Raw genomic sequence first — 26,180 nt, 5'->3', positions numbered from 1 at the left:
ATATTATTTATTTAATTTGCCAGCAATTCGTGATTAAGAATTATTTGTTGGCACCTCAAAATTTAAGGTTAAAAATCTAGCAACATTATTCTCTCTCCCAATTTGTAATGTATCAAAAAAAATGTAATGTGAACCACCTTAAACAATGTTGGCATTGTATATAAATAGTGTTTGTAATTGTTTATCAAGTATTTAAAGGTGTTCATAGGTCATGTTTGGGTTTCTATTTCTCAATCCAAAATCAATTCAGTCTAGTTTATTTTATTATTTAAAATAATCAATATATATATATAATTTGTATTAATATTATATATTTTTATAACTAAACTTTTATCGAAAAATTGATTATTTAGGTAAATCAAGTTTAAGCTTGATTTTTTTTAAAATCCGACCTTAATTCACCCATTAACACTTCTATCCAAACCTATAAGTATAGTGTAAAAATTAAATGTCGATAATGATAATATAGAACGGTCGTAAAAGAAAAAAAAGAAAAAAATATACAAATTTTATGTGGAAACTCTTTCGGAAAAACCACGAGTAAAGAAGAAGAAAATTAACTAATGTTGAAATTCGGATGATACAAGAAGAGTCTTAACTACTTCTATTTATAGATTGAAAAGCTTTATTCTAATAAATTTCAAATAGAAGGAGAGAAGTTTAATACGGATTTACGCTGTTCTAACACATTATAGGAAATTTTCTCCTAAAATTACTCAATAACAACTCAACTATAAAGTAATTCTTAAAAAAATTGAAGCCATGTTTAAAATAACTTGAAGAGTTCAAAATCAAAGAAGAAGGAACTGAAAATGGTATGAGATTGAGAAATTAAAAACGCGAACCTTGTGGTTGGAACGTGCTTGTAGATGATAGTGACATAGAAAATACAAAATTTACCCATCCAAAGTTGAACAAAAGGTTAAACAAGCTCGTTATTTTACGAAAGAAATTATTTTATGTTCCTGCTCACTAAATAGATCATGATCCAAAATTAATGAAATAGGACTAAAATTAGGAACACTATGCTATAAATTGATGGGGAATTTTTCTTTTGATGATGATGGAGTCGTGTAACATCCTCAAAATCCCTTTAGTAGAAAATAATATGAGAGACTTTTAATGAAATAAGATATAAAGAAAGTAAAGGATAAGGGATGTTAGAGAAAATGAAATAAGAAGTATGTTGTGAAATACAAATTTGAGTTAGAGACTAAATCGTAAAGATATGAAAAGTTTTGTGGTTCAAGTGTAAATATTAAAATGTGAGGGGTTAAAGTATAAATATAGAAAATTTGAAGGGCCAATAATGAAAATATCTTAAGGATGGAAGAGTCTAGGAAATAAGGAAAATGGATGAATACGGACTAAATTGAATAAATGAAGAATTATGAGGACTAAATCATAATTTTATTAAATTAAATGATGATTTAAGGATTATAAAGGGCAAATGATCAATATGAGGGACTAAATCAAAATTTCATTAAATTAAGTAGTGATTTAAGGATGAAATTTTTAAGGATTGTAAAGGGCAAATGATCAATTAGCATGAGAGGGAGTTTTAGAGTGTAATGATGACATGCGAGATATTTCAATGATGTTTTAAATTAAATAATTAGATAAATGTTATAATATTAATGTTATAATTAGATTTTTATTAATATTTTATTATGAAAATATTAGTATAAAAAGGGATGAAAGATGAGAAATTATCATCCTTCCATGCTCCAACGTGAGAGAGAGCTAGAAAAGGGAAAGTTTTTTTTTTTTTTTTTTCAATTTGATCATTTGCCATGAAAATCCACTTTTTCATCCAAAGTTCTTGAAAAATTCCATAGACACCAAAGAGAAAAGATAAAGTAGAGATTCTATAGAATATTTTCATCAATTTAGAAGTAAGAAAATAGTAGATGAAAGTGAAGAAAATGAGAAGAAAAGGGAAGGAAAGCAGTGAAGATGAGAAAGGAATGGAAAAGAAGAAGAAAGGAAGGAATTCTTGATGAAGGAGATAAGTTTCATACTAACCCTACTTGTATCTTAATAGTTGAGTTAATTATGTTGTGAATGAGGAGTATGAAACATATATTTTAAGCTAAATAGTAGAAAAGAAAGTATTTGATGAAGTATAAAGACTTAAAACAATAAATTGATAAGTAGGAAAGAATGTGATTTGTATTATGAAAGTACTAAGATTAAGAAATGAATATGTAATCTACATATAAACATAAGTTATTAGATTGAATAGTAATCAAAAGTATGATGATTCTGCATGATTGAATGAATGATAGTGCAAAGAACCATGGAAAGAAAATATTTTCATTAAAATAGTTTGGATAGTAGCAGTAGCTTAACTTTGAAAATTCACCGAAAATCATATAAATTTAGTTAGAGGTTGAATTAAATATTAAATTAAATATTATTGAGTCTAATTTTTTATGAAAGAAACGTGTAAACAACGAAATTGTAGATTTTGAGATATATTAGTTTTATAGGACAATGTCGTAATGGATTAGGGTTCCCTATTCTAACTTTGAAAAATCATAAAAATTGTAAAAAAATATTTAGGAGATGGAATTAATATTCCAAAAATATTAATGAGTCCTTTTCAATTGAAACAAATAGTAACATGATACAAATCCCGAACTAAAATATAATTAATTTTCAGTGAAGAAGCGTCAAGGCTGTTAAGTAGCAGAACATGGGAAAATTTGAAAAATGAACCGTATTAATTGGCTTATGTGGAAATTCTGAATTTTTTATGGTGAAAAGTTCATTGAGTCTAATTTCAAATATAACAAGCAAATCATAATTTCGAATTCTTTAGCTTAAGATATAATTAATTTAGTGACTATGACACAAGTTGACAACTTTGATATGAACACATAAGTAAATAGTGAAATTATAGTTAATGTTACATATAAGCATATCATACTAAAAGCTAAAGATTCTAATGTATATACATAAAGGGTGTGGAATAGAGAAGAGGAGGAGGGCAAAAATAGTAAATGAATTTCAAATGTTACAAAATGGTTATAAGTGATGGAATGATTAAAACGTGTGATAATGTTTAAACGAATTGATAAAATAATAAGTGAATAATTGTTAATTGATATGATTTTGGAATCTTGACTAAAACTTTATGAATAATTAAATTAATTGGCTTAATTTGGAAATAAATATGAAATATACATAAAGTGGGTAAACTATTTTAGAAAGTGCAAGTCCTCCTATGGACTTATTTGTAAAACTTTAATAATTGTGTTAATTTATAAACTTTGTTATCTTTGATTGAATATCATGTTTTAATGAGCTCATTTAACTCATAAATAGTTCTTTCAAAAATTCATTTATTATTAAAATGAGTAAAATGATTTTTTATAATCAAATAATATGATAAATCGATTTGAAATTTCTATAGTTGCTTCAGCAACGAATGTGACATTCTGGTACCTTGACCCGATGACCGGGTCGGTATGGGGGTGTTACAAACTGAGCCATGTTCTAATGAAGATCGAGGCACTAAGAAAGTGCAGTTCAAGGATGGTATGGTAGTAATAGCCATAGATATAGCCGTCGACACACCGGCTGAAGCAACACTATTGTGGAAAGATAAGTTATTGGGGTAAGGTATTGTTTGAATCTAGGAAGTCGATTAACCCGAAGGGGCTTGACGATGATGATGATTTTGAACTTTTAAAAGGGGATGTCACAAGGTCGGTTGTTAATGGGATCCCCTAGATCAAGTGATAGGGTGTTGATGTGTCACAAAATCAACTAAAAATACAACGAAGGTAATTGCACCTATCGATAAATAGTATAACTACGGTGAATAAAGATATCGTATCCACGAGGACTAAAAATATTAGTAATTACCGTTTTCCTATTATTTACCTCTCGTATCTCAAGTTTCGATAAATGGCATCACTCAACGTATTGAGTATGAACTGTTACCAATGGTGTTTTTGTTGCGGACGTTACATACACTTGAAAGAGTTGTGTCTAAGGACTCCCTTAGTATCAAATCAGCAGGCAATGAGGTTTTGCCGAATGACAGGTCGTCGATGAAACCCGGTGTGACGGAGAGGGAGGAGGCATACGGGCCTTAGATGTTAGATGTTGGTCGAGGGAAAATCGTGAAGGAAATCACGAGACTCCAAAAAATAGGGGCAAAAAAATCAAGAGGAGACTTTTCTGGGATTACGATTTAATGCGTTAGTTTTTTTTGGATACAAACACTGGTGAGCTGGTTTCGATTTCTGGGAAGGAAATGGGGGTTTCTAATAAAAGTAAGAAAATCATGTCAAATTTGAGTTCGAAAGGAATTAATAGAAAACATCACCAGAGTTATGGGCCATTTGGGAAGAGGCCTGTTCAGAATAAAACTGCGAAGCAAGGGAGACTGGCTTGGGTGGGATTAAGATTTTATTTTCCAAAATAAAATTACATTTGGTAGTCAAATTTTTATAATTACAAAAGAAGAAAAAATTACTTAGAAATTACACATGTGATGTTACATATGGTTCAATCATGAATCTAAAAAGTTAAATATCTTAAATTTTTTAGGGCAATCTAGATGGGTCAATAGTAACGACTAATTCCTTTATTAAGAATGTAGTAACTAGGTGATTGATGGATGAAGTTAGCAAATAGTCATGGTATGTTAAAGGAATCGGTTAGGCACAGCGAAGTCAAAAGTTAGCTGCTGTAATAACGAAATATAATAATAAACGACTGTCCTTTCTCGTCCAAAAACTTCTATCATTTACCAGAGTAAAAATAAAAGCCGACCAGGAGAGGTTCTTTGTTTCCAACTTATTGGTAAAGCCAAAAGAAAAAAAAAATTCTCAGTAACAAGGAAGCTGCAGGGCATTGAAGCTTTTAAATTCCCATTCAAATTCTCAACATCTTACGGTTTGGCTGCTCAAGAAAAAAAAAAAGAAAAAGAAAAGAGTTCATCACAAGCAAAAGCAAAAAGAAAACGGAGTAAAGAGGAAGAAGAATTTCATCTCTCTAGTTTTACAACTGCGCGCCTCTTGGAGAAGATTCCTTGCTTCTTTATTTTCCTGAACTTTAGATTTCTCGCTTTCATCATTAGCTTCTTTTCCACCAAACTGAAGAGCAAGAGTTCGACGAGCGAAATTCGTAAGCATTTTTTTCTTTACTTTCTTGTTTTAGTTGAATTTTGTATTCCTGATTGTTTCTTCGCTTCTCTCTGTATTTTCTGGATTTGCATTCTGATTAGTGAAATAATTGGGGTTAGATCTGCATTTAATGGTTTAAAATACGAACCGGTGATTTGTACTCTCTAGTCTCTACATCGTTGACTTCTTTTTGCTAGTTGATTAGTTGACCGCTAAAACAGATATACAATTATAAGTATGCTGATTCTTTGCTTCTCTATTTTCTTGAGTTGTAGAGTTTTCGTTTTCTTAATTGGATTCTTTTCCACCTAACTGAAGAGTGAGAGTTCGACGAGCGAAATTCGTAAGCATTATTCTTTTCGCTTTCTTATTTTAGTTTATTTTTCTACTTCTTGTTGCTTCGTCACTTCTCTCTATATTTTCTGGATTTTGATTAATGAAAGAATCGGCGTTAGATCTGTATTTAATGGTTTAAAATATGAACCGGTGTTTTTGTACTCTCTAATTTGTTGACTTTTTTTTCCTACTTGATTCATTGACTGCTAAAATAGGTTCAACAATTGTTCATGTATGCTGATTATTAGTTTTTTGAATCATTTTACTCTTTGCTTGAGTTAGGTTCATTAATCGGTGAAGGACTTTCATTGTGACTAAATTCAGGGGCTAAGGAACAGAATGCAGGGATGATATTTAGCATTGGAACTGAGCTGACAAGTAGTCAAGTTGTTACTCAATGGGGCATGACCTTAAATCTTGGTTTCAATTAGATGCGAGGAAATTGATATGGCTTATATGTGCGATCATGGTGATTATAACATTCCAGTATCTTGAACTTTCGAGCGAGAATGTGTTGTCGGCGGTAGTTCCTTCTGGTAAGATCTCTGTTGAGGGACAAAGTAGTTTCTTAGCCAGTGCTCCATCATCGACTGAGCCAGATGGGACAATACGTTATGTGACTCATTCAATTGGTTTGGAGTATAATGGAACATATGCTGGTAGTGAGACAGTTCATGGTAATGAGGTCTCTGAAGAAAGGGACATGGATTCGAATGATGATGTTATATCAGAAACCGATGTGGACTTGAATAAATCTTCTACATTTGAGGAAGGCAGTGAATCTCCAAAAGAGTCTTTAAGTGAGGAATTGGTAGATTTAATTAAGAATTCTACAGTGTATGATGCTGAAAGTTCCAAAAATATGACTACAGCAGAGGTGGAAGGTGGTCTATCATTGGAGTTAAGCAAGGAAAATAACATGGCAACTCTAGATAGCTTGAACCAAACTAGTGCTGTTAATGAAGCAACTAATGATTTTGGGACCTATGAAGTAAATGACAAAGATCAGAATAGTGATTCCATATTAGATAATGATAACAATTCTGGTAGGAAGTCTTCATCAGAGGAATTTGAGGACTATCCTGAAAGTTACAATAATAAGACTGTTGCAAAGGAGGCACCGACTACTATAGCTGATATGAACAATTTGCTTTATCGGAGTCGTGTTTCATATCATTCCACGGTATGCTTAAACATCTATTTTCCATTCTTGTCAAGGAATAAATTTGTTTCTGTACTTCAATGTTCTTTTTCCTCTGTCCATTTGTTTGTAGACACCAAGATGGGCTTCAGCAGCAGACAAAGTGCTATTAAATGTAAGATCGCAGATTGAGAAAGCACCTATTTTAGAGAACGATCAGCAACTTTATGCACCTCTTTATCGGAATGTTTCTATGTTCAAAAGGTATATTCTGCTCGCTCCACTAAAAAACTCTATTATTTTGTGGTAACACAAAATTAGTTACTTCTACTCAAGTGCATAATATATAAACAATTTTCATCATAAATTACAGGAGCTATGAATTGATGGAAAGCACACTCAAAGTATATATCTACAAGGAAGGAAAAAAACCCATATTCCATAAGCCGGTTCTCAAGGGTATTTATGCCTCTGAAGGATGGTTCATGAAACAACTGCAAGCTAATAGAAACTTTGTTACTAAAAAACCAAGAGAAGCCCAACTGTTTTACTTACCTTTTAGTTCTAGAATGTTGGAAGAGACATTATATGTCCCTGATTCTCACAGTATCCAGAACCTTGTAGAGTATTTGAAGAACTATGCGGACACGATTGCAGCAAAATATCCTTACTGGAACAGAACTCAAGGAGCTGATCATTTTCTGGTCGCTTGCCATGACTGGGTATGGTTTTCATGCTTTCTTGGGTTTTACTTGGCTATTTTTTCCTGGAATTTGAAACCACTTGAGCTCTTACTTTGTTGCAATTTGCATGATAAAACTGTTGATTTTTTCTTCAGTAGTAAGTTCTTGCTACGATTTTCAGTTTTTTTCTTAGGTTAAACTATCTAGAATCCATATATTCCTTGTATATTTAAATTTTTGAGCAAATAACCATAAGGTTGAACGTTAAAAAATGCTGATTTGTTGTGTTTTAATAGTACAATGAAATAGGATAGCAAATGTTGAATTATGGTTTTCTTTTAAAAAATTTCATATCATTTTAAAACATTACACTTGAGCGCTTTTTTTTTTTTTTTTTAAAGATCAAGTTAACTGCCATATAAAATATTACCTTTTTGCTTCAAAATGATATGTATAATAGAGAGACTAATTTATTCTTCAAGGCATGGTATAAGGACATGTTAGGTAGTTTAACAATTTGTTCTTATACTATCTTCTAATAATCTCTACTTTCTCAGGCAACATCTGAAACAAAGGAATACATGGCCAATTGCATAAGAGCCCTCTGCAATTCCGACATTAGAGAAGGTTATATTTTTGGGAAGGATGTCTCTCTTCCAGAGACCACCATTCGGAACCCTCAGAGACCCCTCCGAGACCTCGGTGGTGAACCTCCTTCGAAGAGATCAATTCTAGCTTTCTTTGCAGGAGGCATGCATGGTTATTTAAGGCCAATTCTATTACAACAGTGGGGAAACAAAGATCCGGACATGAAAATCTTTGGTACAATGCATAATGGTAAGGGGAAACTGAACTACGCCCAGCACATGAAGAGGAGCAAGTACTGCATTTGTCCTAGAGGTTACGAGGTTAACAGTCCACGCGTGGTGGAGGCCATATTTTATGAATGTGTTCCGGTTATCATATCTGACAATTTCATTCCTCCTTTTTTCGAGGTTTTGAATTGGGAATCATTAGCAGTCTTCGTTTTGGAGAAGGATATTCCTAATTTGAAGAAGATCCTCTTGTCAATCCCAGACGAGAGGTATAGGCAGATGCAGCTGAGCGTTAAAAAGGCACAACAACATTTTCTTTGGCATCCTAGACCAGTGAAATATGATATATTTCATATGATTCTCCATTCAGTTTGGTACAATAGAGTTCTCCAAATGGAAAAGCCAAGGTAAGTTCCTTTTTTACAAACCCACAGAGTCATCAAGTTTTCAATTAATATCAATTTAAATCCTTTTCACAATGTTTGAGAGAGGTACTTTTTGAGTACAAAAATTTGTTTCTTTCACATTATTTAGGTGTACATAGATTTGAGTGAATAAGGTTGCATCGACTAGTGGAACCCCGTTGTTGGGTAGGGGAGTTCACTTTAAAATTCATGTCCCAAGTTTGAGTTATAGTGATTACTTGTGATGTATGGGTGTGTCGGTAATAATTTGTTCCTACCTGGAGTTATAAAAATTCTTTTCACAAGTGGTTGTAGGCTTAGCAACCAGTTCTTGAGTTGGCGATGTGGCCTGTTCATTTATTTATTTATTAATAATAGTAGTTTATGTAAAAAAAAATTAATGTTGAAATTTAAGTATAGATTTATTGATTTTTATTTTTAACAAGTTAAACCTCAATAGTTTTGTTGGATAGTGCCAATTTGTGCCTATTTGGCCCGTTTTTCTTTGGATGATCAGTGTGATTAATTAACTTTGGTGAGATTAAAAATAGGAGTGGCGGTGAAATTAGTTATTATAGTGATGAGATTAAAACTAGTGATAAGATATGTGTTTGGATTCAATTGTAACGGTGATAATGAAGTAAAAATATAAAATGATCGGTAAAGACATTATATTAAGATATGCGTGTGTGTATATATATATATATATATATATATATATATATATAAAATACTCCATATTTATATTAAACGGTGAAATAAATTTAAATTAATATTAAGTAATAGTATAAATTTTGATTAGTAAAGGATTAAATCGCATTTTGGTAGTAAGAACATTATATTGATTTTCTTGGTTTCTTACTCAACCCTAGATGCGATGAAATCCAAAGGGCTTACAATCCAGTTATTTATATTTATATCTTTTATATATAAAAGAGGAATTTATGTATCTTTTATATATAAAAGAGGAATTTATGTATCAAAATGGGAAAAAAATTTAAACCCAAAATTCAATTTTAAATATTTTATTTCACCATTTCAATAAAAGCCTCATTTATTTACTTAAATGGGAATTATCATTCCTTTTAACTAAAGCCTCGTTTGTTTACTTAGTTGAGAATTATTTTTCACAGTTGGAAAATTACCATTCTTTTTACATTAGAAAATAAGTTATATTATTATAAGAATTTTTTATATTTTCATAAATCAATAAAATATATATGATGAAATTTAAATTACAATTACTATAAATTTCAACTTTATTATGTTAACTAAAATATCATTTAGTTTATATAATGTAATTATATATTTTTCACTGAGTGTTCCGTAAGTTAATTTTAATGGAAAAACAGTATAAAATATAATGTCAAAGTAGTTCAAAGTAATTTCAAGTCAACAGTCCCTATGTATATTTATAGGAAATCTTTTCATGAGTGACAAAGCGGAGCAGATTATAAAACTCAAAAACAGTTTTCCTTTTATAAGATTCACTATTATAAAATAATATTTACCTAAGACTTATACTTAACGTCTCATTTGATTATTAATTTAATAATTTAAAGAAAAAAATTATTTAATATGCATGTATTAATAAATAACCCATTATTTGTTAAGTGGATTGAAAATCATGTACTAAATATATTTTGCGATGTAGAGGAAGTGAATCGTACAAACATAGTGCTTATTCCAAAAGTAGTGACGCTAAAGAATATGAGCTAGTTTAGACCTGTTAGTTTATGTAATGTAATTTACAAAGTCATTTCAAAGGTGATTGTTAATAGATTTTGAGGGGTCTTTAGTGTATGTATCGATGAAGCACAAGAGGCGTTTGTGGTAGGAAGGCAAATCACTGATAATATAATTGTGGCTTACGAAATTCGACATTCTTTTAATAAGAAAATGGGGTTCAACTAGTTCTTTTTCTCTTAAACTTGATATGAGCAAAGCCTATGACAGGGTTGAATGGAGTTTCTTGAAAAGTGTGATGGGTGCTCTAGGATTTTACGAAGCATGAATTTCGCTTGTTATGAGGTGTTTCTCTAGTGTGTCGTATTCACTGGGGTTTAATGGGTTTCAGGGAGATGAGTTTCGGCCTACACTAGGGTTCAGGCAAAGAGACCCTCTAAGCCCTTATTTGTTTATACTTTATGCTGAAGGCTTTTCTAGGTTGCTTAATATGGCTAAAGGGGATAGGAGGATTAAAGGGGCCTGGGTGGGCAAGAGTAGCTTATCAGTTACTCATTTATTTTTTGCTGATGACAACATCTTATCCAGCGATGCTTCAGTTGAAAGGGCAAATATTATGAAATCAATGGTGTTTGAGTATGAAGGAGTTTCGGGGTAGGTTGTTAATTATGATAAGTCTCTCATATATTTCAGTGGGAATGTGGAACATGGGGTAAGGGAACAAATAGGAAGAGTCTTGGGGTGTGGATTTCAAATAATCCAAAAAGGTACCTTGGTTTGCCAACGATGGTGGGTCGTAGAAAAAAAACATGCTTTTGTGGATTTAAAGAAGTTTATTATGAAGATGAATAGCTAGAGTGTGCGAAACGTATCGTTGGAGGGGGGTAAAGAAGTGTTCATAAAGTCAATTCTGCAAGCTATCTCGTGCAATGTTTCATGCTGCCTATTTCTTTGTGTCGTGAGTTGGAAAATATGATGATTAAGTTTTGGTGGAGTAATATGAAGACTGCGAAGGGTATTCATTGGTGCAAGAGCACTTTGTGAACTCCTAAATCGTAAGGAGGGTTGGGTTTTAAGGAGCCTAATAAATTTAATATAGCCCTGTTAGGAAAGCATGGATGGAAATTGCTTACGCAGCCTAATAGTTTGTTTGCACGAGTAATAAAGGCGAAGTATTTCCCACGGGGGGATTTTATGAGTGCATGCTTGGGATCTTACTCTTCGTATACCTGGCAAAGTATCTGGGGAGCCCGTAGGTTGCTGGAAGAAGGTTTAGGTTGGAGGATTGGGAATGGCACAGTTGTGAACATCTGGAATGATGTGTGGCTGCCAGGTCTTGGAAATGGCAGAGTACATGTTCAGAAATCGACATTAGATATAGTACTGTTGCAGATCTAATAGATGCGGAAATATTTATCTGGAAGAGAGAGGTAATTAAGAATTTATTTGGTGATGAACAATTGGAGAAAATGTTATTGATTCCACTGGTGAATAGCGCACAGAAGGACCAAGTGGTTTAGAAGGGAGATAATATAGGGGAATTTACAGCAAAGAGTGGTTACGGATGGCTCATTATAGAGGAGGACAATTTGATGGGAGGTAATCATAATTTACAATCGATTAATCTATCTAATTTTTACAAAAGACTGTGGAGCCTAAATATTCCTAGCAAAATTCGTATACAATGCTGGAAGGTAGCAAATGAATTTGTGCCTACGTTGTGTACGCTGAAGTCACGTAACCTTGCTGTGAACACACTTTGCCCGGTCTGTAAGACGAAGGAAGAGACAATGTCCCATTTGTTCCGATACTATGTCTTTTTGAGGCAAGTCTTGGAGGGAGTCGGTGTGGTTTTCTCAACAACCAACATGGAACACAATTGGAAACAGTGGTTAGCGGTGGAATTTATAAACAGTAATATGGTGGTATGCATAATTTTAGCCATTTCTTTTTGGGCTTTATGGTATAATAGGAACAAAATTTATCATGAGGGGATTAAGGAACGAGATCAAGATATAGTGGGGTTTATAAATGCATATAACCTAGAAATTGAGCAGTTGGGCAAGTTGTCGATTACTTTGGATAATCCAAGCGTTTCTGTTTGGGAGCCATTAGAGGGGGAGGTTATAAAGTTTAACTTTGATGCTTTTTATAATCACTAGGTACGCATTTCAAGCTCGGGTATTATAGCACGTGACAAGGTAGGAATGGTAATGGTGTCTTGTACCTATCTGTAAGAGAATATTTTGGATTCGACCATGGCAGAGGCTTGAACGTGCTTGCAGGCAGTTACCTTCATAGAGGAGTTGGGTTTTCGTGAGGTTTGCATCGAAGGAGATGCTTTAATTGTTATCAAGAGTATAAATGCTGTAGAAGAGGACAAATCTAGAATTAGCAATCTGATAATAGAGATTAAGGGAAGAACACCCAATTTTAGAAGTTTATAGTTCAGGTTTGTACCCCAAGCGGCGAATGTGTTAGCGCATGGAATGGCGATGGAAGGTAAGAGGAACGACTACCCCATGTACTGGTTGGAGGAAGTCCCAAGGGAGGTGGAAAAGCTCGTTGACAGAGATAGGAGAGGATTTGTGGAGAGCGAGTAACTGTGAAGGCTGAGTCCAAGCTCGGAAGTGATTGATAGTTCGAGGAACTCGATGGCTTGATGAAGAGGCTGATTACCAGTGTGATGCACCTGATATGATGTAAGGATCTGGTGGCCTCTATGTTTATTGATGCACAGGGGGGTTGGAAGGCTTTTGGAGATGAAGGGATTTTCAGATCTGGTGACGTTTCATTTTTTATTTTTTACTTGCTTTGCTTCAGTTACTACTTTTGTTTGTTAGGACTTGATTTGTTTTTAATTTTTTAGGCTGTTTTGTGATTCCCTAGGCACCGTTTTCTGGCCTTTAGTTGAGCAGCAAATGTATGGTGAAGATGTAACTGGTTGTCTCCAAGCATTTATGGCACAAGTTGGCATTTTCAAAAAAGAAATTTAGTATTTATAAGCATAATACAAATAAACATATATGTTAGATAAATTACAACATAAAATTAAATTAGTACAAAACATAAAGGATAAAGAACCAGAACAAACTCACACAAAGCATATACACATGGTAGGATTGTTAAGGATGACAATGGAGTGAGGCAAGAGTGGATGATGTCATATTCATTGTAACGACCCGAATTTCAATGGTGTCAGAAAATATGATTTCGTAACCACATTTTTGTAAACTGAGTTCGTAAATATAAAATAAGAATATTTGTAGAGTTAATATAAAAATATATTAAAGTTCGGTTAAGTAATTTAGTCGAAAAAGTAATTAATTAAAGGTTAGGGGCTAAATTTAAAAATCCAATCGCTGAGAGAAAAGCTTTGAAATTCTTAAGCATTCGACCACTATTACAAGTAAGTCCCTAAGTCATTTTTTATAGATTTATGATCATGAGAGCTTGATTTAGTTGGCCCATGTATCAACTTGTTCAATTGTTGAAATTTTAGCAAGTTGTCATTGTTGAGAAATTGATGAATAAGCTTGAAATTTATAGAAATTAAGCTTAGATTATGATAATGACTAAATTGTAAAGCTTAATAAGCTTGGTCGTTAACTTTCTTACATTACGGGTCAAATTGAATAAATTGAAAATCTGTCATGAGATTTCATTATAAATTGAAAATATAGGGTCCTTAATGAAAGAATATGGAATTAGATTTTGATCCGAAGTTATAAATCGAAAGATATACATATCCCGAGTTAGGAACTAAATTAAATAAAATGCAAAATATGCTTGACTTTGAATTTAAATGTGAATTTGATGAAAATTGATATAGTTTATTTGTCGTATTATTTTACGTAACTAAAGACAACGTCAAGCCATTGAGAGGGAAAGGAAAAGCGAGCGTCGTTGACGAGTGACGCGAGATTTTAATTTGTACTTTTATTATTTGAGATCAATCTATCTATTTGCATATTCATGTTAAATTGCATGATTGAGTATCGAGGTGAGTTAATAATGGTTGTACGAATTCATTTGCTATGATTAGTATTGAGTATCTAAATAATTGACTAAATTGAATAAAATAGAAAGTAGCTTGATTTAGTTGAGACATGAAAATGGATTGAAACATACTATATGATATGAGATATTTGTGTATTGATGTTGAATTGTAATGAGATTATGAAATTGAATGTGAACTTATATATGAAATGGATTGTATAATGAAAACCGGATTATTGATACCCTATTAACTGTTCAGGTAGAGCCAAATATAGTTGGCATGCTATAGGATAGATTGAGTATAGGTTACCTTGACTATATGTCGATGAGCGCTGGGTGCATTTTCCTTTAAACGTTTCGATGAGTGCTGGGCACAACTTTTACTTTTGATTATACCGATGAGCGATGGACTCAATCTATATACTTCAGACGTTCCAATGAGGCACTAGGTGCCAAATTGGTGTGTTGGTTGGAATCTGTGCATCTGTTCGAGTCATGTTTATAGGGAATATAAAACATAAGTTGATTAAATAATGCTCATATTAATTTGATAATAAGTAATGATACTACAAATGTATATTTGCGATATACAAATATTGAGAGCATGTGAAAGACCATGGGAACTGGTTATACGAGCTCAGAGGACTGATACGGAAATATGATGAATCAATGGATTCAATACTGACTTTGAATAATGAAATGAAATAATGGTTGGTATTGAATTAAAATTGAATGTATTGTTGATAAATAGATGCAAAAGTATGATATGTTACGCTGAAATGGTATAAGTGATTGATTATGGAATTGTATTCAAATGTGAATGTACATAATCTCGGATTTGATATATGATTTGTAACTATTTTGGTTGGAACTAGTTGTAGCAATGAGTTGTGTTATATATATAATGCTATTGATGTTTAATTGACTTGAATCATGGAAGTAACACTGAGCTTTATCGCTCAACATACGGTTTGTTTATTCTGTGTGCGAGTATAGGTGAATCTCGAGGTTACAAGCTTTATCGCTTAACGTACGATTTGACATATATCCTGGATTCTAAGTTGGTGAGGGAAGACTTCAGACATGTACCAATTATGAATGAATTTTCTAATGTCTTTCCAGAAGAATTTCGGGGATTCCACCAAACAGAGATGTGGAATTCTCTATTGAGGTGATGCCAAGAACTACTCATATCTCAAGTGCGCCTTGGTTCCAATAGAGTTGAAGGATTTGAAAACTCAGCTGCAAGAATTGTTGGATAAGGGGTTTATCAGACCAAGTGTTTCACCTTGGGGTGCGCCAATACTATTTGTTAAGAAGAATGATAGGACCCTTCGGTTGTGTATTGACTACAGGCAGTTGAACAAGGTAATCATAAAGAACAAGTATTCGTTGCCCAAAATTGAGGCTTGTTTGACCAGCTTAGTGAAGCTAAGGTGTTTTCAAATATTGATTTGCAGTTTGGATATTATCAGGTAAAAATTAAAGGGGATGATATTCCAAAGACTGCATTTCGTATGCGTTATGGTCATTATAAATTTTTAGTGATGTTCTTTGCTTTGACCAACGTGCCAACAGTATTTATGGACCTATTTGAACAGAGTATTCTAGCCTTACCTCGACCGTTGTGTTGTAGTCTTTATTGGTGACATTCTGGTTTACTCAAAGAGGAATGCAGAGCACGAGAAACACTTGTAGATAGTTTTAAGTGTTCTTCGATAGAATAAGTTGTACGCCCAATTCAACAAGTGCAAATTTTGGCTGAAGGATGTCCATTTCTTAGGCCATATTATCTCCATAGAAGGAATTAAGGAAGATCTTAAAAGATACAGACTATACTTGATTGGAATCCACCGAAAAACGTTGCCAAGGTGAGTAGTTTCCTTGGATTGATGGGTTATTATTGAAGGTTCGTGAAAGGGTTCTGTATAATGGCAACACCATTAACATGGTTGCTAAGGAAAGATGAGAAGTTCCACTAGTTTGAAGAATGTCAACATAGTTTTGATGAGTTGATGAAGCTCTAGTGTTGAGTCAAACAAAATTGGGAGTGGAATATGTTGTGTTTACAGATGCATCCTTGAATGGCTTAGGTTGTGTACTTATGTAGAAAGGAAATGTGATTACTTATGTGTCATGCCAACTCAAGCTTCATGAGAGGAAATACCCAACTCATGATTTAGAACTGGTAGTTATGGTAGTCCTAAAGATTTGGAGGCATTATCTCTATGGGGAGAAATGTCGTATATTCTTTGACCACAAGATCTTAAAATTCTGCTCACTTAGAAGGAGCTGAACGTATGTCAATAAAGATGGATCGAGTTGTTAAAATATTATGACTTGACCATCGAATACCATCTAGTAAAAGCTAAAGCGGTATTACGTGGTCGGATCGTAATACGGAAAGACAACTTGTATAAGTAGATGAACCTAAACATATCCTTAGTCTAATCGAAAATGAGCAAACCATTTGAACAACTAATATTCCGTCTATCAAGTCCAATTGGGGAGATTCTTTGTCTTGGGCATCGGAGCGAATGACTCCTAGAAGATAGTGACATAAATTTGACTGACTGAACTAACAGTACATCGAACATGACCCAAGCAAAATATATCCTGAATCTGTTTATGGATTTATTCACTTGTGACGTTCATAGTGTGGCATACCTAAATCCTGAATGGATGGTAGATTATGTATGCACGACTTGTACACTTTGATGTAAGTAAAATCCTGAGTTCAAATAGATAAAGAACCGAAAGCTGGTGTGTTGGGTGTATGACTTTTGTAGTACGTAGCGTCATTCACAATAGTAGAATTCATAGCTGGAGACATGGGTAAATGATATCCTATCATTGACATTACATGGTTGATGAAAAGTAAACGTGGCCATGGTTCGTTCGTCTTTATGATGAACGACTTGATTACTATTTAATAGTAATTGACTTTTCATGAAGGAAGATGTAATGGTTACCATGAGATAAAATAAGATCATATTGGGAGAGTAGATATTATCCTAAAGAGATCAAGTGTATCCAATAAGGGTAACGCACTTATGACAAGGTTATTGGACGAGCACTAAGTAGTTGCTTTCCTGATGATATGTCGTTAGGAAGAGTTTAGTCACAATACTATAGTGGAATGAGTTCATGACTAAATGAGTTTATAATTAATAGATGAAAAGTCGAAACTTAATTATAAATCATTTGAGCCCTAATTATATATTTCCAATCGGTCCCTCAGTTAGCTCGTTGAAACTAGAAATGAATTGCGACTTTTAATAGAAATAAACAGAATGAATAAGAAAAGAGAAATGAAAAACATTTAGGAACGATTATGGTTTTTTCTGAAATGAAAAAATGAAATCATTTGGAAATGAATGTAGGTTTCAGAAAATGAAAATTGACATGATCCATTTGGAATTCTATATGGATTACTTAAAATGATCAAGAATGAGTTTATGTTTTGAGCTATTTTGAAGCCGAAAATGAAAATAAATCATTCATCATAATGAACATGTTGAGTTATGAAATATTGAACATATTTTCTAAAAATTTTAATAAGGGTAAAATTGTAAAAAAAATTATCAAGGGTAAAATCGTTAAATTTTTAATAGGGGTAAAATAGGGATGAGGAAATTGTTTAATATAAAATATTAAAGTTTATTTTTGGAAATAGAAAAACTAAATCGGGTTGGATCACATTACAGAGTACTAGGTCAAAAGGCCCAAGAAATACTCGTAATTGGACCTAATGTGAGTGAGGCCCAAACATATGACATGAAGGGGGCAACAACCCTAGTAAGAATATTAGGGTGTGCCATCCACCCCCTTCCTACTTTAAGTAGGAAGTTGTTTTTCTATTTGAAATAAACCACTACAACTCAATAAGGGTTCTACCTTCTTTCCTTATAAATAGATGGCATTGGTAGAGTTATTTACGTAACTTTGAGAGATTGTTACTCTACCGAAAATAGAGAGAATTTATGCTCAACTATTAGATATATTTTTTTCAGAATAACAAATCTATTTGTTTCTATTAAAAAAGAGAGAATTTTCGTTTTCACACCAAATAAAAGAGAGAAAACTTTTTCTAGTTCTATTTTTCAATTCAATTGGTTCGAGCCCATATTCAAAGTACTTTGTGGTACGAGAATAGCAAAGAAGATCATTTGATTGAAAGTTAAGAACAACAAACGTTCTCTAAGCCAAAAACATAAGTATGAGGTCGGTTAGGTTTATTGCTATAAATATCACAAACCGGGTCGATTTTCAAATTTTCAATTTTCCACAGTGCAAGAAGATTGTTTTCAAACCAGATTTTTTTAAACAAGCTAGTTGGCCCAGATCTAATTCACGAAATGGAAGAAAAAGTAATGGCCATGAAGAATCACTTGAAGTTGGCCCAAGACCGCCAAAAGGTATACATGGATAAAAGGAGGAAAGATATATATTATTAAGTTGGCTACAAAGTGTTCCTTAAAGTTTCGCCCTAAAAAAGTTTATTCATTTTATATTAAAGGGGAAACTTAGCCCAAGGTTCATTGGACCTTACGAAATCTTGAAGTGTATTGGGCCAGTAACATATTATTTAGCCCTTCCACCAGAACTATCTAAAATTCACGACATATGTCATGTGTCAATGTTACGGAGATATTGCTCTGGTCTAGATCATGTAGTTCAATTGGAGATGTTGGAGGTGGAACCAAATTTGCCCTACAAGGAAGAACCTGTATGTATTATAGACCGAGAGATTAAAACACTCAGGAATAAAAAATTCCTTTGGTTAAGGTTTTCTGGTGGAACCATAAGGTAGAAGAAGCTACATGGAAGAGAGAAAGTACCATGATAGAGCATTATACGCATATTTTGATAGGTACGAAATTACTAGGAATAAATTTTTTTAGAGTGGGGGAGTTGTCACACCCTGGTTTGGTGAACCGAATCAGTTCGAGAGACTATGCTAGTGAAGACCGCCTAAGTTACAAAAGTTAGACCAGATAATGTGAGTAACTTTGTGGGGGAGTACTTCGTAGAACTTCACTAATAATGAAAAATTCTATATCACGGGATGACGAGTTCTAGCTAATGGTAAGATTATAGTTAGGTCGAGAACCTTATTAGGCGGACTTTTCCACAAATAAGATCGCCACCCGTGTTTTTAGTGTCGTTACTAAAGTAAGTACGATGACTTGTAGGATACGTTTAAGTCACCTGACATCCTTGTGGAGGCAACGTGTCAGTAACTAGGACACTTGGAGAGCCTTATAGGATGTGATTAGAGGTAATCTTGATTGAGATTTGGACGTAAATTACCTATAAATAAGATAGCGTGATAGTAGAGAGAAGATTTCTAACGTGATAGTAGAGAGAAGATTTCTAATTCATCTTCTCTACTAGACTTTGTTATCATCGAAGAAACCAAGAGAGTTCTTCTTTACTAACGAGGGTGTTAACGAGAGAAGCTTAAAAGAACTTTTGTGCTAGTAAATTCTTAACCTTCCTTTAACCTTTACTAGATAGATAGAAACTAACATAAAAGGGTTTGGTAGGATTTCTTTGAATGTTGGGTAGGAAGGAAACTTCTATTCATAAATTGTTTGCATGCTTATAGATTCTTGTTATATCATAAGCTTTTGGTCATTTTTTATGTTTAATGAAGTTTTTTATTGTTTTAGCTAAAGAAATGGGAGAAGGTCCTAATATTAAAGGGAAGAAACCAGTAGAGTAGACAAAGCTTTTAGTAAAGTATTCTGGTGAGTTCCTCTGTACCTTGTGTCTGGTATCTGTGTTAATTCGTTTACTTCTAAACACTGTACAACTAGGTTAGTGGCTTTTTCATTTGTCTCTAATGTTCATGTCTGAAGAAATTCAAAGATTCAGAGCATGCATGGTTATTTATGGTAAAAAAAACCTGGTATATAAATGGTATAAGTATTCCTTCCTTTGTGCACAAGCTCTGTATCCAGACTGGTGTAAGGAGGCAACAGAGGGATGTTGTGTATAATGATAAAGAAGGCACAGGATAAAATGTTTTGCCTCTGGTTTGACACTTTGATGCAAACTGTGATTGGTGAAAACCCGACCTTGCGGGTGAACACCTATGTGTTTAAACAATGGGGGGAGTTAGGAGGATACAAAGGTGATGTTGTTATATAGCTCTAATGAGCGGATATGAAAATACAAGAAAAATTGGTTCTTCGAGAGCCGGGATCAGAAGCTAGCACAAGGAAGGGAGTACGTGAGAAAAAGGTGCATGTTGTAGTGCATGTTGCATGAAAACGTAAACAATGAGCATGTCAGTCATAAATGGTAGTCCACGCAAGTGGTGTATTCGCGAAGTAGCCGTCACATACGAGTTTAGAAACCAATGTGATTCGCCAATAGGCTGAGTTTGATTCCAATAGTGTCTGCAAACTGATCTAAAGACTAGAGTAATGTATTCGTAAAATATGGCAAACTAATTTGACAGCTTGAGTCCCTTTCCTTAATGTCTGATAGTAATTAGGGTGAGATTGTTCTTCCTAGGAACTCACTAAGTTCACGTGAACTTGCCGAGTTTCTTTTTCCTCTTAGGTTTTTAGGTTGAAAGTGGTGATTGGAAGGATATTTTAACACCCCTAACCCATCTTCATTGCTGGATTAAGGTTACGGGATATAACGATAGTTAACAAGATCGGTAATACATTAACACAATTTAAAAATTAATTTAAACATTATAAATTAATAAAAAATCATCATTCATAGCATACATTCTAAACTGAGACTTAAACCAAGCATTAGGAACCCTAAAATTAGTTGAGAAATGAAAATAGACTAATCTAAAATAGAGGTGTGCATGGGCGGGCCGGGCCCAAAAAAAATTTTCAGCTCGCTTACTAGGCCTGGGCCCGGCCCGGCCCGTGGAAAGAATATGAAGCCTGGGTCTGGCCCGTTTTTTTAAGTGCTTAAAACTAATATTAAAATTAATTGTTATTAAAATTATATCAAATATCAAATTATATATATTTTTTGTATATAATGAAAAAAAATTAAAATAAAATTACTTATTTAAAGAACAAAATGCATAGCTTTCATGTTATCTATAAATTTTATAATAGAATTGATGTAGTATTATATTCTAAGTTTTGATTCTTAATAAATAATGAACCTCATGTCCACTAGAGTTGTTTAAAAATTACCAACTAATTGAATTTAAATGTTCTTTAATTGTATATAATTACACATTTGTGACATTTAGGTAACAATCAATTCTTAAAAAAGAGAATAAAAATAAAAATAATTATACAAGTAATTAGGACTAGCAACATATTATCATTGGGCAATAAGTAGCATATTATCTATGCATAATAACATAATTAAATTAATTAAATATTCATTATTGCTTTTATGTAAAAAGTTCGAAATTGAATGGAGAAGCAAAGCATACAAATATTTGCTCAACAAACTTTTTCTCTTTCTGAATTAGATAGCGAACTCAAAACTTTCCTTCAAATCACATATACATATAGATAGCACATCCATAAGCATATTAAATCATATTAAATCAATTTGAGCTTTATCATTCACTAATTCTAGTCATTATATAAATCCCAATCTCTAATTTTGCTTCAAACCATCTTTGAGATAAGAATATAAGTTAAACCCCACAGGTACACATACCTTCAAAGTCCAAAATGACTTCGGAAAATTAAGCAACAAACCATAATATTCATACATTAATCCATCAACATATTTAATTTCATAACAAAATATAAATTGTAAGCTAAATTAAATTTTAAACATTTAGAAAGAAAGTATCTTAAAAAGCTACCGAAGAAACATCATCATCCTCATCGTCCTCATCGTCCTCATCGTCGTCATCGTCCTTTTTGCAAGCATTGTCTAACATTAAATAAGAATAAATAATTAGATAATCAAACTGATGAAAAAATAATATAAAATTTGAACAATAAAATGAGAATAACAATTACCTGCTGAAAATCCCTTAGCTCGCATCCAATCATCCAAGCAAACAACGGCTTGAACCGTTTTTGGCTTAAGTGAACTCCTCAAAGGTGTGATAACTTTCTTACCCATGCTAAAAGCCGATTCGAAGCTACAATCGATATTGAATTGCCAAAGATCACGAGCCAATAACGAAAGCTCATTGTATCGAATCGAACTTTTGCTCCAATAATCTAAAACATCTATTTGACTATTCAACTCAAGCTCGGTTCTTCCAAATAAATGTCCAACTGTGACTTCTCACCCTAGTGCTAGATTCATTTAAATACCGTTTATAATCATCACTCTCATCAAAACATCCCCCAAAATCATCACTATTATCATTGTGTTCATCCAAACCAGAATCAACAGGATTTTTATCCGAAACATTAGAACTCCCAGCCAAAGAGGAAGACGTGGATTTGGATTTCTTAACATACTCATCAAACAAGAGTCTAAGATTGCTAAGAATGGTCTCAACAAAATCTGAAGCATGAACACCATAGATTGTATTAAAGCAATACTACACATAATTCAACTTGTAACGAGGATCTAAAATTGCAGCACATGACAATATCAACGAATACTTAGCCCAATACTTATTAAATTTTTCTTGCATTTGCTTAACTATTGGAGTTAAAAACGAATAAGGACCTTTAACTGTATCAAGCAAGAACTTGTAAACCTTCCAAACCCTTCTAAAATAAAGATTAGCCGTTGGATAATTAGAACCAGAAAAAACACAAGTCACATCATAAAAGACTTTCAAAAATTTGCAAATAATAGTAACTTTTCTCCACTCGTCGTCAGAAAGTGCAAACATTTGATAATCTTTATCCCGTTGGCCCCAATAATCTAGCACATCTTTATAGTAAAGAGAAGATTCAAGCATCAAATAAGTAGAATTCCATCTCACACACACATCTTGACGCAACTTTTTGGTCACATTCAAATGAAAACTTTTGTCGGCCACATCATAAAATCTTTTCCTACGAATTCCTGACTTTTTTATGTACCTAATCCCATTTCGAATCTTACCAACAACATCATCAGCAAGTTCCAAACCAGCTTTAACTATAAGATTCAATATATGTGCACAACATCTAACTTGAAAAAAAACACCATTACACAAAATAGCTCGGTTTAACGAAACGATTTTTAAGACAAGAAACCATAACATCATTATAAGAAGAATTATCCAAAGTGATGCTAAAATTTTCTTATCTATGCCCCATTGAGATAAACATAAAACAAGTTCATCCGCTATGTTCAAACCATCATACGGAGGAAATAAAGCTCCAAACCTTATGATTCTCTTTGTAGCTTCCAATCTTTGTCAACCCAATGAGCAAGAACGCAAATATATTCATCATTAGTATGTTCAATTCCAATTATCGGGTTAGACAAATTAAACCGTGTGCTTTAGCCAACTCTTCTTTAACACGATCTCTCTCTTTTGCATAATACATTAGGACATCCCTAGCAGCTGTATATCTACTTATATTCTTAAAATTAGGACTAGCAATTCTCATCATGTATCTAAATCCCGGTTCTTCAACTATCCTAAATGAATGCTTGCCACACACAAGAAAAGTGGAAATAGCTTTACGACACTCATCAGCATCAAACTTGTAGTTTTTTTATAGATGGAATACCTTTTGGTGATGGTTGAATGCCTATGGTGTATTGAGTGATGTCCTTGTTAACTTTTTTCAAACAGCTATTTAGATGACGTCTTAAATGAGAGGTTCCACTAGAAGACTTAGCAGAGACGATAGTCTTACAGTGATTACATTGTGCCTTCAATTCATTTTTGTTCTCGCATTCAAGCTTTGTCATTTCATCCCACACCTTTGAAGTGGTAGACTTTTGACGTTTGATAGCACTTTCATACTCATTAAACCCATCGTCCACAGGTATAGGAGTGTTTGAACTAGCCATAGTCATAAAAATTCAAGTCCTGAAATCCAAAAATAATATTATTTATAACTCAGTTATTGAATATATTATATATATTCATGTATTAAAATTATATTCATGAAGTAATTATATACATGCAAGCATATATACGCTTATTCTAGTATTTTATTAAAAACGGTAAGTAATTATTTTAAATTTAAATTGAAGGCTAATGTTTCTGTAATCTTTTTCTGACACATCATGGGCAGGTGTTTTTGGACCCCAAGGAACGAAACAACACCGAGTATAAGCTCGAGACCTTTTCTGCAGCTTTACCTAAGCTTCTTTGGGAAGGATGTTGTGTTTGACTTCCCATTACGAGAGGCATAGATAAGTCCTTTTACAAGTGTTGTGACATCTTTCCGGTCTTATTTCATTTCTTGTTTTCCTTAGAAAATATGCATTTTTGTTATTTAAAATTGGACATTATTGAGTTGCTGAACAAGCGAGATATATAAGTATCATGATGGATTTTATTTTATTTTCTTTGATAATACGGTATGACATTTAATGTAGGGATATTATGATTTTATTAAAATGTTTTTGTTGGCCCCAAATTTAATCTTTTCATTCATTTTACTTTTTTCGTTAAGCATTGTGATAAATCTCCCAAATATATACGTAAACTCGATATAATATGCAATTTGATAGCCAAACATTGATTTGGTGTAATTTTATTTTATTCGCTTTTCATCGCCTACATTATACCATTCTAAATTAACATACTAGTCATATCGACTCACGATTGCTTGTTGGAATCCCATTTACATTGATTATAAAAAAAATTGTTCTTTACATTGGCTCTGGATCTGGTTCATGGTAGAACATCTTGGGTCTCAAAAATCTCTTACATTTCATACAAGCTTTATATTTATTTTAGTTTTGAAAGTGGAAGGGTTATTCTACACCCATTCCCCTTCTTTCAACCTCAAGTCTTAACAAATATTAAGGTTAGGTTATGGATACCGGGGGGGAAAAGTAAAACAAAATCATTATTCATACACTACTGTACTGGATATCAGAGAAAGAAAAAATAAAACAAACTTATATTTACAGCAACTTCAATAGATGAAACTTATATTTACAGTAAATATCAGAGAAAGAAAAAATAAAGAAAACTAACCTGTGATTTTGGAAAGAAAAATGACTGGAGGTGGACCGGTGGTGGAGGACTGCTGTCGGAGTTGAAGGTGAAGGTTGAGAAAAAAAATGGAGGGCTAGGGATTTGAGGAAGAGGGAAATAGGGGAAATGGTTTGGGAAAAGTGACAAGTTGGGAGTGGGGGGGACGAGAAAAGAAATGTGGGGGCACGGGAAAAGAAATATGTTTAAACAAATTTTAAATATATATTTTAAAAAATATATATTATATTCGGGCCGGGCCGGGCCCGGGCCCAAAAAATTTTGCCCAAGGCCCGGCCCGTTTTTAAAACGGGCCTCGTTTTTTACCTAAGCCCATATTTCGGGCCTATATTTTTACCCAAACCCTCCCATATTTCGAAAGGAATCAGTCGGGTCAGCCGAGCCGCCGCCCATGAACACCTCTAATCTGAAACAAAGCAGAAAAATATGGCAAAAAATGAAAACAAGGGTCACACGGTCGTGTGGCCAGGCCATGTAATAGAGCCCAGACCGTGTAGCTCAAAGACATGGCCGTGTGGCCAAACCGTGTAATAATTTGAGTCTGTGTAACTTAGGGTCACACGACCGTGTCGCTAGGCTGTGTAACTCTCTAAGACCGTGTGGACAAACCTGTACAAAAAATCAATAAGACACACAGTCGTGTGAAGTGGCCGTGTGTGGCATACCGCAGTGTGGTAGACCGAGTCCTAGGCCATGTGCAATTAAAATAACTTCAAAAACAAGTCATTTCAACAACCATTTCTTCGGTCTCAAGTCAAACCATTTCCAACCATTTTTACCTATTCAAAACACATTTAAACATACCAAAAACATTCAACCTAAGTGCCTAACCAATATGCTCTCATTAGCACCACAATTCAAATGTTTAAACATAGATTGTTCAAACATAAAC

General features: G+C 33.4%; 1 protein-coding gene across 2 annotated transcripts; it reads left to right on the top strand.

Moving 5' to 3' along the window:
- Nucleotides 1-4,751: 4,751 nt before the first annotated feature.
- On the top strand, nt 4,752-24,431 carry LOC105773891 (probable glycosyltransferase At3g07620). Of its 2 annotated transcripts, XM_052632374.1 has the most exons (8): nt 4,752-5,142; nt 5,417-5,484; nt 5,760-6,660; nt 6,752-6,882; nt 6,992-7,340; nt 7,859-8,523; nt 19,881-19,958; nt 24,357-24,431. In XM_052632374.1, exons 3-7 carry the CDS (start codon nt 5,875-5,877, stop codon nt 19,882-19,884), a joined length of 1,935 nt encoding a protein of 644 aa, XP_052488334.1. In that variant the 5' UTR covers nt 4,752-5,142; nt 5,417-5,484; nt 5,760-5,874; the 3' UTR covers nt 19,885-19,958; nt 24,357-24,431. The 2 variants fall into 2 exon arrangements, with proteins under 2 accessions (XP_052488334.1, XP_012451535.1); XM_012596081.2 differs by lacking the exons at nt 19,881-19,958; nt 24,357-24,431 and having other exon boundaries at nt 4,753-5,142; nt 7,859-8,977.
- The last annotated feature ends 1,749 nt before the right edge of the window (nt 24,432-26,180 follow it).

Source organism: Gossypium raimondii, chromosome 6, assembly GCF_025698545.1.
Source record: "Gossypium raimondii isolate GPD5lz chromosome 6, ASM2569854v1, whole genome shotgun sequence".
NCBI lineage: Eukaryota > Viridiplantae > Streptophyta > Magnoliopsida > Malvales > Malvaceae > Gossypium > Gossypium raimondii.
This window is presented reverse-complemented; position numbering and strand designations above follow the sequence as displayed.